The 12,170-nt window shown below is 42.6% G+C and overlaps 1 protein-coding gene across 3 annotated transcripts; it reads right to left on the bottom strand.

Moving 5' to 3' along the window:
- Positions 1-7,936: 7,936 nt before the first annotated feature.
- On the bottom strand, positions 7,937-11,955 carry olfcg2 (olfactory receptor C family, g2). 3 transcript variants are annotated; one of them, NM_001110289.1, is made up of 6 exons: positions 11,756-11,955; positions 11,313-11,601; positions 10,477-11,232; positions 10,159-10,386; positions 9,339-9,462; positions 8,332-9,242 (listed from the first exon to the last, which is right to left on the bottom strand). In NM_001110289.1, exons 1-6 carry the CDS (start codon positions 11,953-11,955, stop codon positions 8,332-8,334), a joined length of 2,508 nt encoding a protein of 835 aa, NP_001103759.1. The 3 variants fall into 3 exon arrangements, with proteins under 3 accessions (XP_087147474.1, XP_087147475.1, NP_001103759.1); XM_087291348.1 differs by having other exon boundaries at positions 7,937-9,462; XM_087291349.1 differs by lacking the exons at positions 10,477-11,232; positions 11,313-11,601; positions 11,756-11,955 and having other exon boundaries at positions 7,937-9,242; positions 10,159-10,404.
- Positions 11,956-12,170: the final 215 nt, after the last annotated feature.

Below are 12,170 nucleotides of genomic sequence, written 5' to 3'. Positions count from 1 at the left end.
AGCAACCTGTTCCTCGTCCTCCCTGACCTTGCACAGTAACTGCGCGAGCAGGCTCACTGGGGGAAACGCGTATTTGCGCGTGCCCCGAGGCCAGCTGTAAGCCAGTGCATCCGTGCCGAGAGCACTCGGTCAGGGAAAGAACAACTGGCAATGAGCGATCTCGGGGGAAGCAACAGATCGATCTGGGCTTCCCCGAATCGCGCCCATATCAGCTGAACAGACTCGGGGTGGAGTCTCCATTCTCCAGGACGTAAGGCTGCCGTGAGAGCGCATCGGCTGCACGGTTGAGCTTGCCTGAATATGAATGGCGTGCAGCGATTTCAGCCGCGGATGACTCCAGAGGAGCAGACGGCGGGCGAGCTGAGACATGCGGCGAGAGCGCATACCCCCTATACGGCTGATATACGCCACCGCCGCCGTACTGTCCGTCCTGACCAGCACGTGTTGCCGCTCCAGCACCGGAAAAAAACGGTGGAGAGCGAGGAACACTGCCAACAGCTCCAGGCGATATGCCAATGCAACTGGGTACCTTTCCACAGGTCCGCAGCCGCATGCCCGCAACGCACAGCCCCCCAGCCCGTGTTGGAAGTGTCTGCTGAAACGACAACAAGACTGGACGCCTGTTCTAGAGACACCCAGGCCTGTAGGAACGAGGGGTCGCTCCAAGGGCTGAGGGCGCGGCGACACATCGCAGTAACAGAGACTCGGTGTGCGCGCGCGTGCCATGCACGTCTGGGGACTCGATCGTGAAGCCAGTGCTGAAGTGGTCTCATATAGATCTGAAATAGTTTCAGTGGGACCACTATTTTACTGTCGAGCTCTTTCTCAGACAGTACAGCATCAGCTGAGCGCGCTCTCCGGAGAGGCGCGCTGCCATGGTGACCGAGTCCAGCTCCAGCCCGAGAGAAGAGATCCTCTGCACGGGGGCGAGTTTGCTCTTTTCTCGGTTGACCTGAAACCCCCATAGGTGGAAGTGCCAGAGCACTTTGTCTCTGTGCATAATCAACTGCTCCGAGAGAGGGCAAAAATCAGCCAGTCGTAAAGAAATTGAGTATGCAGATGCCCGCGAGCCGAAGGGGCGCTGAGGCACCCTCCGCGGGCTTGGTGAGGACCCGCGGAGACAGAGAGAGCCCGAAGGGGAGGGCTTTGTATTGCCAAGCTCGACCTTCAAACGCAACCGCAGAAACTGTCGGTGGCGAGGAAGAGTGGAGACATGGAAATACGCGTCCATCAGGTCTAATGCTGCAGACCAACCCAGAGGACGAACGCACCGGAGGATGCGCTTCTGCGTGAGCATTCTGAACGGCAGCTTGTGCAGGCAGCGGTTCAAAACGCGCAGATCTAGGATTGGCCGTGACCCACCGCTCTTTTTGGGCACGATGAAGCGTGGGCTGTAAAACCCGCTCTCCATCTCGGCTGGAGGGAGCGGCTCGATTGCATCCTTCGCCAGGAGGACAGCAATCTCCTCTCGCAAGACAGGGGCTGACCCTGGTGAATACACACCCGTGACTTGGGGGGGCCGTTTCGCGAACTGAATCGCATAGCCGAGTCTGATTGTGCGTATGAGCCACCGCGAAGAGCTGGCCCGCGCTAACCAGGCAGGCAGAGCTCTCGCTAATGGACTCATCGCTACAATCGCTGACGTACCAGCAGTGGGGCAGCACGGAGTGGGTGTGCTGATCCGGGAAGCTCGCGGGTCCCACGGAAAAGCTGGAGGTGAGATATTTGCTCTCACTCCAAACCCGAGCTCCGGAGGGGAGGCTCGAGGGGTGGGAGAAAGGAAACCGTCCTCCCAGCGCTCGTGAGCCACTGGCGAAACGCACCGAATCTGCAAGCTAGAAAGCATAGCGTCCCAGACTGGCAGATTTCGGGCTGTCACATCTGGGGAAGTGAAAAGTGCCCTTTCATAATGTTTTCATGGCAGTAAAAAGTGCCGTTGGAAATGGGGCCCCGCCCTCCAGCGGGGAAAGAGCAAGTTCCCTCTTCTCCAGATGGCCTGTCCCAGGGGCGCTTCGCGGTCCGTTGCCGGACTTAGCGGCGTTCTGGGCAGGGGGGCTGCCTGCTTCCGAGGTGCCCGACGCGCTCGCTTCGCCGGAGGCGTGTGCGGGGGCGGAGCAGCTCTCGTAGGCGGGCGCCTTCGGCGAGGAGCAGGTATGAATGGCACGGCGGGCGGAGCGGGCTACGGACCGCCGATAAGACATCACCCACCAACTGCTCTCTCACCGCCTTGAATTCCTGGGTGAATTCACAGACAGTGTCGCCGAACCTGGCTGGGGATATGGGGAAGTCAAGAAAGCGGACTTTGTCGACTTTGCGCATATCAGCCAGGGGTGGCGCTCCTGGACCACTAATGTGGACATCGTCCTCCCCAATGCACACGCAGCGGACTCAGTAGTCCGAAGAGCTAAGTCGGCGGCGGTGCGAAGCTCGTAAGCCTGGGTTGGACCCACCCTCGTGCAGCTCGGCCAGCGCCTGCGCTTGGTAGCGCTGGTAGGTGGCTATCGCATGCAAGGCGGAAGCAGCCTGGCCCGCAGCTATGTAAGCTCTAGCTCCGAGGGAGGTAGATAACTTACAGGCTTTGGATGGGAGACGAGGCGGACCCTGCCAAGAAGAGGCGCCGCGCGGATTTACCGCCATCGCGCACTCAACCTGAGGAATCGCCACATACCCCCTGGCTGTTTCACCGTCAAGAGTGGTTAGGGTGGAGGAACACGCAGCACGAGCAGAAAAAAGTGCTTTACAAGACCGCGTGAGCCTACTGTGCACCTCCGGGAAGAAGGGAACGCCCCTCTAGTCGGTCCGGCCGCGGAGCTGGGGGATAAACCATCTCCAACCCACGGCCGAAGCAGCCCGGGAAAGCACGGCTAACATGTCCGTTTCAGGATCCGTAGTGACAGCGCTCACCAGCCCGAAGGGGGCGAGCGGGTCTGGATCATCATCGGACAATGAAAGCCCACCCTCCGATGCCGCGGTGGACATCTGGTCTCCGGTGTCATCGGGCGTAAGGGCTACCATCTGTTAGACGGATCGCTTCCCCCGCCCGAAGCTTGGATGGAGCGCATAGAGGAGCGGGAGGTCAGCGGGCCCGTGGGCGACGGATTATCTCTCGCTGAAACCCTCAGATCTGCCCGAGTGCCCGCTGCAGAGCAGGGGACAACTGGGGTGGTTCGCCCTTTTGCAAAGGCTAACCGCGATCTTGCGCAACAGTCATGGCATCGCAATGACGACATGAACTGCCCGCGAGCAGCGCATTAACATGCTGGACCCCCAGACATGTAACGCAGTGCCCGCGCCCATCATCCGAGGACAGGAAACCACCGCATCCAGAAACGCACAGTCGGAGCGCCGTCCTGATAAGGACGTGCTGCACGACTGTGTTGCTCTTTCTGTGAAGTTTGCAACTTTATACGCACCGCTCTGGAGGACCGGACCCAAAGAACGCCAGGCAAGGGAGAAACCCAGCTCGACCGTCTGCCACTGCGTGTACACACTCTGGACCGGGAGAATGCTCTCGTTCGCTCAGAATCGCTGGCACAGCAGGAGGAACCCTCATCGACTCGATCAGAAAGTCTCTGAAGCGAAAAGGATAGCGTCTGCTGGCGCCAGGTGAGCTTATATACTCAGTTGATTGCTTATGCCGCTCACCTGCGCAGGCTTGCGCTGCCAATTCATTCTTAATTGGCCCGTTCAATACTCTTTCAGACGAGTAGCTTCTGAACCGAACATCCCAATGCGTGGATTTTACAATCAAATCCACTTATAGTGCTGAAGTTCCCCCCGAAGGGGAACTACTATTTTCCCAATTGTATATAACTTTTACTGTAAGAAAATATCAAAACTCGGTACATACTTTCTGTATTATCTTTGCTTGAACTGAGCCGATCTAATCCTGTTTATATGATTTGAACCTGCTACCGATCAGGTTTGACCTAGCAGATCTGTTGCCATGACAACAACTCTCGGATCAGCTTTGAAGAACGAAACGATCCTGGATCGTGTCAAATCGTCAATATCCAAATCCAGCTAACTGAGTAATCCACGTACGAAGAACGGACCCCTGGATCGTGTCAAATCGACAATAACCAAATCCAGCTAACTGCGTAATCCAAGAACGAAGAACAGACCCCAGGAATGCAACAATTGGCTAACGGCAAAGCAGCATAATGACATCATCTGATTTATATTCAATTATGCATGTGAGCAAAATTAAATAAAAAGTTATAGTAAACGGTTTGTTAAATGAAAAGTCATCATTCGGTAAATACTTTTTTAATATTACCTTTCCTTTAAATGAGCCAATCTAATCCTGTTTATATAAAATAAACCTGCTCCCGTGCAAGTTTAAGCTACCAGAACTGTTACCATGACAAAAACTTTTTGGAGAACGAAACGATCCTGGGGTCCGTTCTTCATACGTGGATTACTCAGTTAGCTGGATTTGGTTATTGACGATTTGACACGATCCAGGATCGTTTCGTTCTTCAAAGCTGATCCGAGAGCTGTTGTCATAGCAACAGCTCTGCTAGGTCAAACCTGATCGGTAGCAGGTTCAATTCATATATACACGATTAGATCGGCTTAGTTCAAGCAAAGATAATACAGAAAGTATGTTCCAAATTCTGATATTTTCTTACAGTAGTAGTTATATACACTTGGGAAAATGGTACATATTTTTTAACTATATATATATAAAGTTATAGTCATTAATAAAATAAAATTAAGTTATACATATTAATAAAACGTATGCAATCTGCACCCTCGAAATAAAAGTACAAAGACCACCTGGTGGTGCAAAGAGAAAACGTATTGATATGAACTTTTTAGATCGCTTTAGTACAAATTGTGTATAATAGAAATGCACAATATGTGACTTTTTTTAAAAGCAGTAATACATTTCAGCAGTCATAAACATGTTTTTATAGTTAATATGCTGGTGAATTGATGCTTCACAAAAGTTGCAGACGCCTTTACCAATATGAAAACGCTTTTGTAAACAACCAGTTATTCTTTACACTGATTAAAAAACGGCTACTATAATAAAGAAAATATTTTCTAAATGTGGAACTAAATATATTGATTTGCATTGAAATACATGATGAATACTCTTGACACATGAAAGTGTAAAGCCTGCAGCTCACAACAAATGTGGAAGGTTATTGCGCATCATATTTAACAAGCCGTTTACTGCTAATTTGATGTAATTTTGCTCACATGGATAATTGAATATAAATCAGATGATGTCATTACGCTGCTGTGCCGTCAGCCAATTGTTGCATTGCTGATCATGATTTCGAGGATCGATAGATCTGTCCTTCACAACACACGCAGCGATCTCAGATCAGTTTATCCAGACATTCTAATCTGATTCGCGAACTCGTTTGAAGAACCAAATTAGCGAGAGATCAGTTGTCAAGATTAAAAGATCCGGGATCCTTCAATATTCACCTACACAACACATTTACAAAATGAGAGAAGTAACCTCGTCAACCACTATATAATTTCTTTGACATAAAAAGGACAACATAAATAGCAAATAATTTTGTATGAAGAGGCTAAACAATTTTGTCTACATTTATTTATTTATTTTTAAATTTTATTTTTGGCGTCTTTGCATTTTTTGTAGACAAGAATTGGAAAACTCTTTAGAATTCAGTAAAAATTGGATAAGATTCGAATGGTGTTCTAGAAATGACGCTGTACTCAAAAAGTGAAAAGAAAACTGCTGTACTTAAATCTAAAGTGATAGAATCAATTCAAATGATAGAATACATAACAAACATTAGAAAAATAAAATAAAAAGTTTAGCCTATTAAAATCAATTTACTGATCACATCTGTGTTATTCTAAGCATCAAAGGGTTAAAAGTGTGTTAATTTGCATGTCTTTGGACACAGAGGAAACCCACATAAACACGGGGAGAACATGCAAACTCCACACAGAAAAGACAACTGACCCAGCTGAGGCTCGAGCCAGTGACCTTCTTGCTGTGAGGCGAACGTGCTACTCACTGCGCCAACACGTTGCCACCATTAAGACTTAAATTTTATTTATATATTTATATAGTTGAAAAGCCTGCAGAACCTAGTTTTGAAATACAACTTTTGATATGATTTGTCTGTGCTTAAGTTGTTTGGATAATTTTATAGTCTTTATTTTATTTAGTTTATTCATATCTAAATTGGTTGGAATATTTTATTTATTTTTAAATACTCTGTATGGTCAAAACTGATTGAATTTGTTTCAGTATTACAATGTCAATCTTGCATACCACATTGCAGCCTGCAGTGAAACAGACAGAATTTGAAAAAGGTAAACAAAATCCTTTATTAAGTAGGTCATGCCCTGTGTTGTTAAAATTAATCCCATTACAATCTGTTTAATTCATTTATTTGTTTACATATTTTAAGATTATTTTTGTTATCCTGAAAAAAAAACTAAAGGATTTAGAAATCAAACATCATTTTTACCCCAACGCAATTTAATAGGGCACTATAAAGGCTGAAGAACTTAAATCCTTTATTTGCAGACCATGGGCTATTCTTTTCACCATCTATTGTAGACATATTTTCTTTTCTAAACCATGCAATATAGTGTAAATTACTTAACAACCAAACCAAATTCTATTTTAAGCAAACACATCACATCACCTGCAGTACCTGTGTATGTGATACATGTACAGTACTGTCCTATTTTGTATTGTGAAAGAGCAAAGTTGACCACTATGAAAATTTCATGTTGATGTTGTAGCTGATGAAGACTATGGTTAAAGCGCCACCCAGTGGTCAAAAGCTACAGGTACATTTTGCAGATATTACCACCACAAAGATGGCTGTTTTTGCAAAACATAAAAAAAAAAAATTTGGAACAGTACAGCATTTACCACTTTGTAATGTTTCCATTCCTTTTCACAACACTTAAAAGACGTTTAGGGACTAAAGACACCAAAGTAATGAAGTGTTTTAGGTATAATTTTGTCCCATTCATCCTGCAAACAAGTCTTAAGGTGGGCAACAGTACAGGGTCTTCGTTATCGCATTTTGCACTTCAGAATGTGCCACATATTCTCTATTGGAGATTGCAGAAAGGCCAGTCAAGTAACTGTATCCTCTTCTTCCACAGCCAAGACACTGTAATTTGTGCGGAATGTGGTTTTACATTGTGTTGTTGCATGAGCGTCTCTGGAAAAAAAGGCAGCATATTGTGCTTCAAAATCTACTGTCATTTTCAGCATTAATGATGCCATCACATAAGTGCAAGTTACCTTTGCCAAGGGCACTGACACAACCCCATACCATGACAGAGCCTGTCTTCTAAACTTGCTGGTAACAGTCTGGATGATTCTTTTCGTCTTTGGTCCAGAGCATATGGTGTTTTTCAAAGCCCGAAAAAGTCGATAGTGCTTCTGGACACTTTTAACATAGGGCTTTCTTTTGGCACATGGCAGTTTTCACTGGCATTTGTGGATGTAACTACATATTGTGGCACTTTATAAAGGTTTGCCAAAGTATTCCTGAGCCCATATGGTGATATTGCTTTTAGATGAATGAGGATGCTTGATGCAGTGCTGCCTGAGGGATCAGAGATCACCGTTTTTCAGCTTAGGCTTGTACCCTTGTCCTTAACACACAGAAGTTCCTCCAGATTCCTTAAACCGTTTAATGATGTTATGCGCTGTTAAAGGTGAAGAATCCAAAAGTCTTCCTATTTTTCTTTAAGGAACATTGTTTTTAAACATTTTAATAATTTTCTCACTTATTTGTTGGGAAACTGGCGACCCTCTGCCCACCTTTCTCGGATGCTGCTTTTGTAAAAATCATAATTACAATCGCCTGTTGATGTCACCAGTTTCAAATCACATCATTATTAAACCAATTTACCTCATTACTACCCCTAAATTACTCCTGGTTCAATTTTTCTTTTTCTTTTTTTTGCACGAACCAAAATTGGAATAAGTGTTTATTTTGAAATAAAAAAATAAATAATTAATTAATAAAAATCACGAGGAACACATTAAATAATGTTTTGTTGCATTGTCTGCAATAGAATACAGGTGAAAGCAAATTTGGAAATCACTACATTCTTTTTTTATACTGTCCCAACTTTTTTTTTTTTTTGCGGTTGTAGTTAAAAGCTAAACAGAAATTTATTCACAAAACAAAAACTAAGCTAAAACAAAACCATAATGAATCTTGTTATTGAACTAGCCTTAGAACATTTCTGTGACAATGCGATGAATGTCTAAACTTGATATTGTTTGAATACCCTTTTTTTTTGTATTTGAAAATAAATATTTTGCTATTACAGTACCAGTACAGATGACATTTTATTTTTTTAATATGACTTTAAAGTTTTTCCCATCATATGTTGCTTTGTATTTTGTTCAGGCTTAAGCAGGATGATGTAACATTTAGGTGCAAAAATGCAAAATAGTAAACCAAAGCTAGATGACAAAATGGCGAATATCTCCACAGCTACAGTCAATTTTCCAGGAGAACTGACATAAGCTGGTATAAAAGTAATCCATACAGCACAAAATATAAGCATACTGAATGTGATGAATTTGGCTTCATTAAAGTTATCAGGCAGCTTCCGAGCCAGAAAAGCCAGAACAAAGCACAAGACAGACAGTAGGCTGATATAACCCAAAACAGCCCAGAAGCCTAATGTAGAACCCAGATTGCACTCTATAATAATCTTTTCCTTATAATATTCCATATTTTTGTAGGGAAATGGAGGAGATAGTGTTATCCAAACCACACAGATAATAATTTGTATAAGTGTAAAGGCAAGAACACTGAGTCTTTGTTGGACAGGCCCAAACCATTTCATGACATTACTTCCTGGAAGCGTAGCTTTAAAGGCCATTAACACCACTATTGTTTTCCCAAGGACACAGGAGATACAAAGGACAAAAGTGATTCCAAACACTGTGTGACGCAACATACAAGACCACTCGGTGGGTCGACCAATGAAAGTGAGTGAACAGAGGAAACACAGACTCAAGGAAAAGAGCAATAGAAAGCTTAGCTCTGAGTTGTTGGCTTTTACTATGGGAGTGTCTTTCTTCCTGTAAAACAGGACAGTCACTAGTGTGGTTAGTACTACTCCAAATAGTGAGAAAAAGACTAGTATTATACCCATAATTTCTGTGAATGATAGAAACTCTACAGCTTTTAACACACATTTATTTTTCTCAGCATTAGACCAGTATTCCTCCAGACACTGCTTGCAGTTAATTGAATCTGTAATTGAAGTTGTAATAAAAGTTAGAAAGCAAATTAAAATGATTTCACTTATATGCAATAAAAGAAAAACTAACCAATTCGGCTGAAGATTACCTGTCTCATTGCTAATTTCTCCCTCTGCGCATGGAATGCAGTCATAACAGCAGACAGGTCTTCCTTTTTGTGCAGCCTTCCTAGTACCTGGAGGACAGCTCTCACTACATACAGAATTTGGCTTCTGCATGTAAAAAATATACATAAAGATATTTAAGCTGAGACTAAAGGATAAAGATTGTTTTGTCAATAATTTTAGTTAATAAAATTATTAAAATAACGTCATATTATATGCATGTGTTTTCCTGTGATACATCATTCACAACTGTTAATAAATAAAGCCATTTGGCATCACTAAAAATGCACAGAGAAGCAGAGTGACTGTTTAATGTGATGAAACAAATAATAACTGTCCTAAATGGTGCACCTCATTTGCACTTTCAACTTAGAATATTTGCATACAGTGGCCATCATACGATTTTAGAAAGGTGCTCACAAAGCAACTTTGTCACAGCTGTTGTAAACTATTGATGTGTATTTTGCTACAGCTATTTTGCTTACTTACATTGATTTTCTTACCAGCAGCTGGCAGCTTTCTGCCTCTAACACCCACATCATTATCCAGAACCAATTCTTTATTTTTTTTACCATGTGCGTAAGCCCTACTTAGGGTCAATACGATTACCTCACGTTACATTAAATGTGACGTTAGAATCATTATAAAGTGTTGACCTACTTATATGTAACTCATTTTCTCATTTCTATTTCTTTTGATCTTTCTACATTTCAGAAAAGTCTAAATACAAGTTGTGAATGTTTTGATTACACATTGTTTTAATTTAAAATCAAATGGCAGTATAAAAAGTTTAATAGGATTTACCTTCTGCTGTCCTCCAGCCCAAATTATATTTTTAGTATTTAGCATTAAGCGTTGCTGAGGGGGAAGTGAAGCATCATAGTATCCCACTGTTTTAAACTGGAATGAACCATCAAAGTCCTGCTGCCAGTTTACAACTTCATAATGGGCCACCGTACCACCAGTGCTGTCAAACCACACCTGATCTCCCATTTGTATGGTGAAATTAACCTTTTGTAGGGCTTCAACCATCTTTTTAAAGAAAGAGACAAAGACCAATTATTTTGAGAGAATCGAAATTTATCATACTTTCCGATACCGATGTTTTTTTTTTTTTTTTACCTGTTGCGGGCGTATTGGCTTATTTTTATCACACAATCCTTGGTTTTCGCACCCCAATAGACTGTGTAATGAATGAGCTACTGCATAAACTGCTTTATAGACATTGCTTGCATATCTTTGTTCAAGCACATCTTCAGTGTAGTTTTTTAGCTCAAGTAAGTCCTCAGATCTGGTGCAACTTATTGAATATTGAGAAGAATTACCCTCAGTCTTGGTGCATGGAAAAGCTGTATCCCAGAATGCTTTTATAACATAATCTATAAACCCTTCAATATTGATTTTTCTCACTGCAAATCCCAGTGATCCCCTCAGTGAGGAAAAACTATTTGGAGTGAAGTAATTTTTTGTAGTTATCCATGATTCCACACCAATCAGCTGGAAGCCTGTAATATTCTGAATACTCAATTGATCAATAAGTAAGCCCATCTCAACAAATGAAACAAATGCAACAATTACTTTCGCTGTGCCTTTTTTAATTTCATTTACCACTTTTTTGAGTTTATCAGACTCTGTTCGGTAGAATTTCACAGAATATTCAACACAAATCCCTTCCTCCTGTGCAATTTTTTGAAATATGGCCATTCCATTGTTTCCATAGTCATTGTCACTGCTCACAGCTCCCACCCAAGTCCAGCCAAAGTGCTTGACTATGTATGCAAGTGCTCTGCTCTGGTGGTAATCACTAGCAATAGTCCTAAAGAAAGAGGGGTAATCTTTCCTATTGCTGAGACATTCACATGTGGCTGAAGGACTTATCTGAAAAAGAAATCATGAATGATGAATAATGCACTCTTCATTAAGGTGATTTGTTAATTTTTGTTACTGTTGCTTATTACCACTGGAACTTTGAAAGGTCCTGTAGTTCTGGACAAAATTACTGTGGCAGAAGACTCTGATTCACCGAGAATAGCATGTAAAGGAGGCTGATCATTGCATCTGTCTCTTGGCCTAAACTCCTGACCACTCAGTACTGCCATTGTTGCACTCATAGTAGATAGCCTTGAACCACAGGTATCATAAATTCGATATCCAATATAAATATTTGGAAGCAAACTTTTACTTTTGTTTATCTCCTCAATTGCAAAAATCATTATTTGTGCCAGCCGAAAATCTCTCAAATTCACACTGTAAAATCAAAGATTACATCAGAGGGCTCAACAGCAACTAAATTAACAGATACTTAAGGTGGAGAAATAAGTATTAAACAGTTTTATTATTGTTGTTTTTAACCATACTATATTAATTATCTTAAAACTATATCATTTAAAAAAATACAAACCTGGAGCATGACAGAGGTAGTGGTTTTTGTGCAAACTCAAAAGAAGGCAATGTTTCCTTTCTGTGTATTGCAAAAACTCCTCCAATAGTTACATCTCCATCCTTCGAAAACAGAGGATCTTTAGGGTCTCCCATTGTTTGACAAGGGGTGTTTGTATTAAGTTGATAGAGAAGCGGTAGTGTGTGAAGAAAGAAAAGCATCCCAATAATTGAGCTCCACAGTGAATGCAAAATGCAAATTACTTCAAGAACTGCCCTCTTATACTCATAATGATGATGGTTGAATGATTCAGTACGTAGCCAATGACCTCATAGAACAGCAAATTAACCAAGTTAGGCAGGCCTGTAAAAGAGTTAAGCTAATTGACCCTTCACTAAGCCACACCCAAAAAACCTACATTCTCGGCTTAGCAATA

The sequence above is a fragment of the Danio rerio genome, chromosome 18 (assembly GCF_052040795.2).
Source record: "Danio rerio strain M-AB ecotype USA chromosome 18, GRCz13ab, whole genome shotgun sequence".
In the NCBI taxonomy this organism is placed as follows: Eukaryota; Metazoa; Chordata; class Actinopteri; order Cypriniformes; family Danionidae; genus Danio; species Danio rerio.
Note: the sequence above shows the minus strand (reverse complement) of the source record. Positions and strands in the feature narration are given on the sequence as shown.

Bases quoted from the DNA above. Each gene is read 5' to 3' on its own strand.
- olfcg2 (XM_087291348.1), bottom strand. From the start codon at position 11,955: ATGCTTTTCTTTCTTCACACACTACCGCTTCTCTATCAACTTAATACA. The intron at 11,233-11,312 runs GTAATAAGCAAC...TTTCTTTTTCAG, and splicing joins GACCTTTCAAAGTTCCAGTG to ATAAGTCCTTCAGCCACATG. The intron at 10,387-10,476 runs GTAAAAAAAAAA...TTCTTTAAAAAG, and splicing joins AGCCAATACGCCCGCAACAG to ATGGTTGAAGCCCTACAAAA.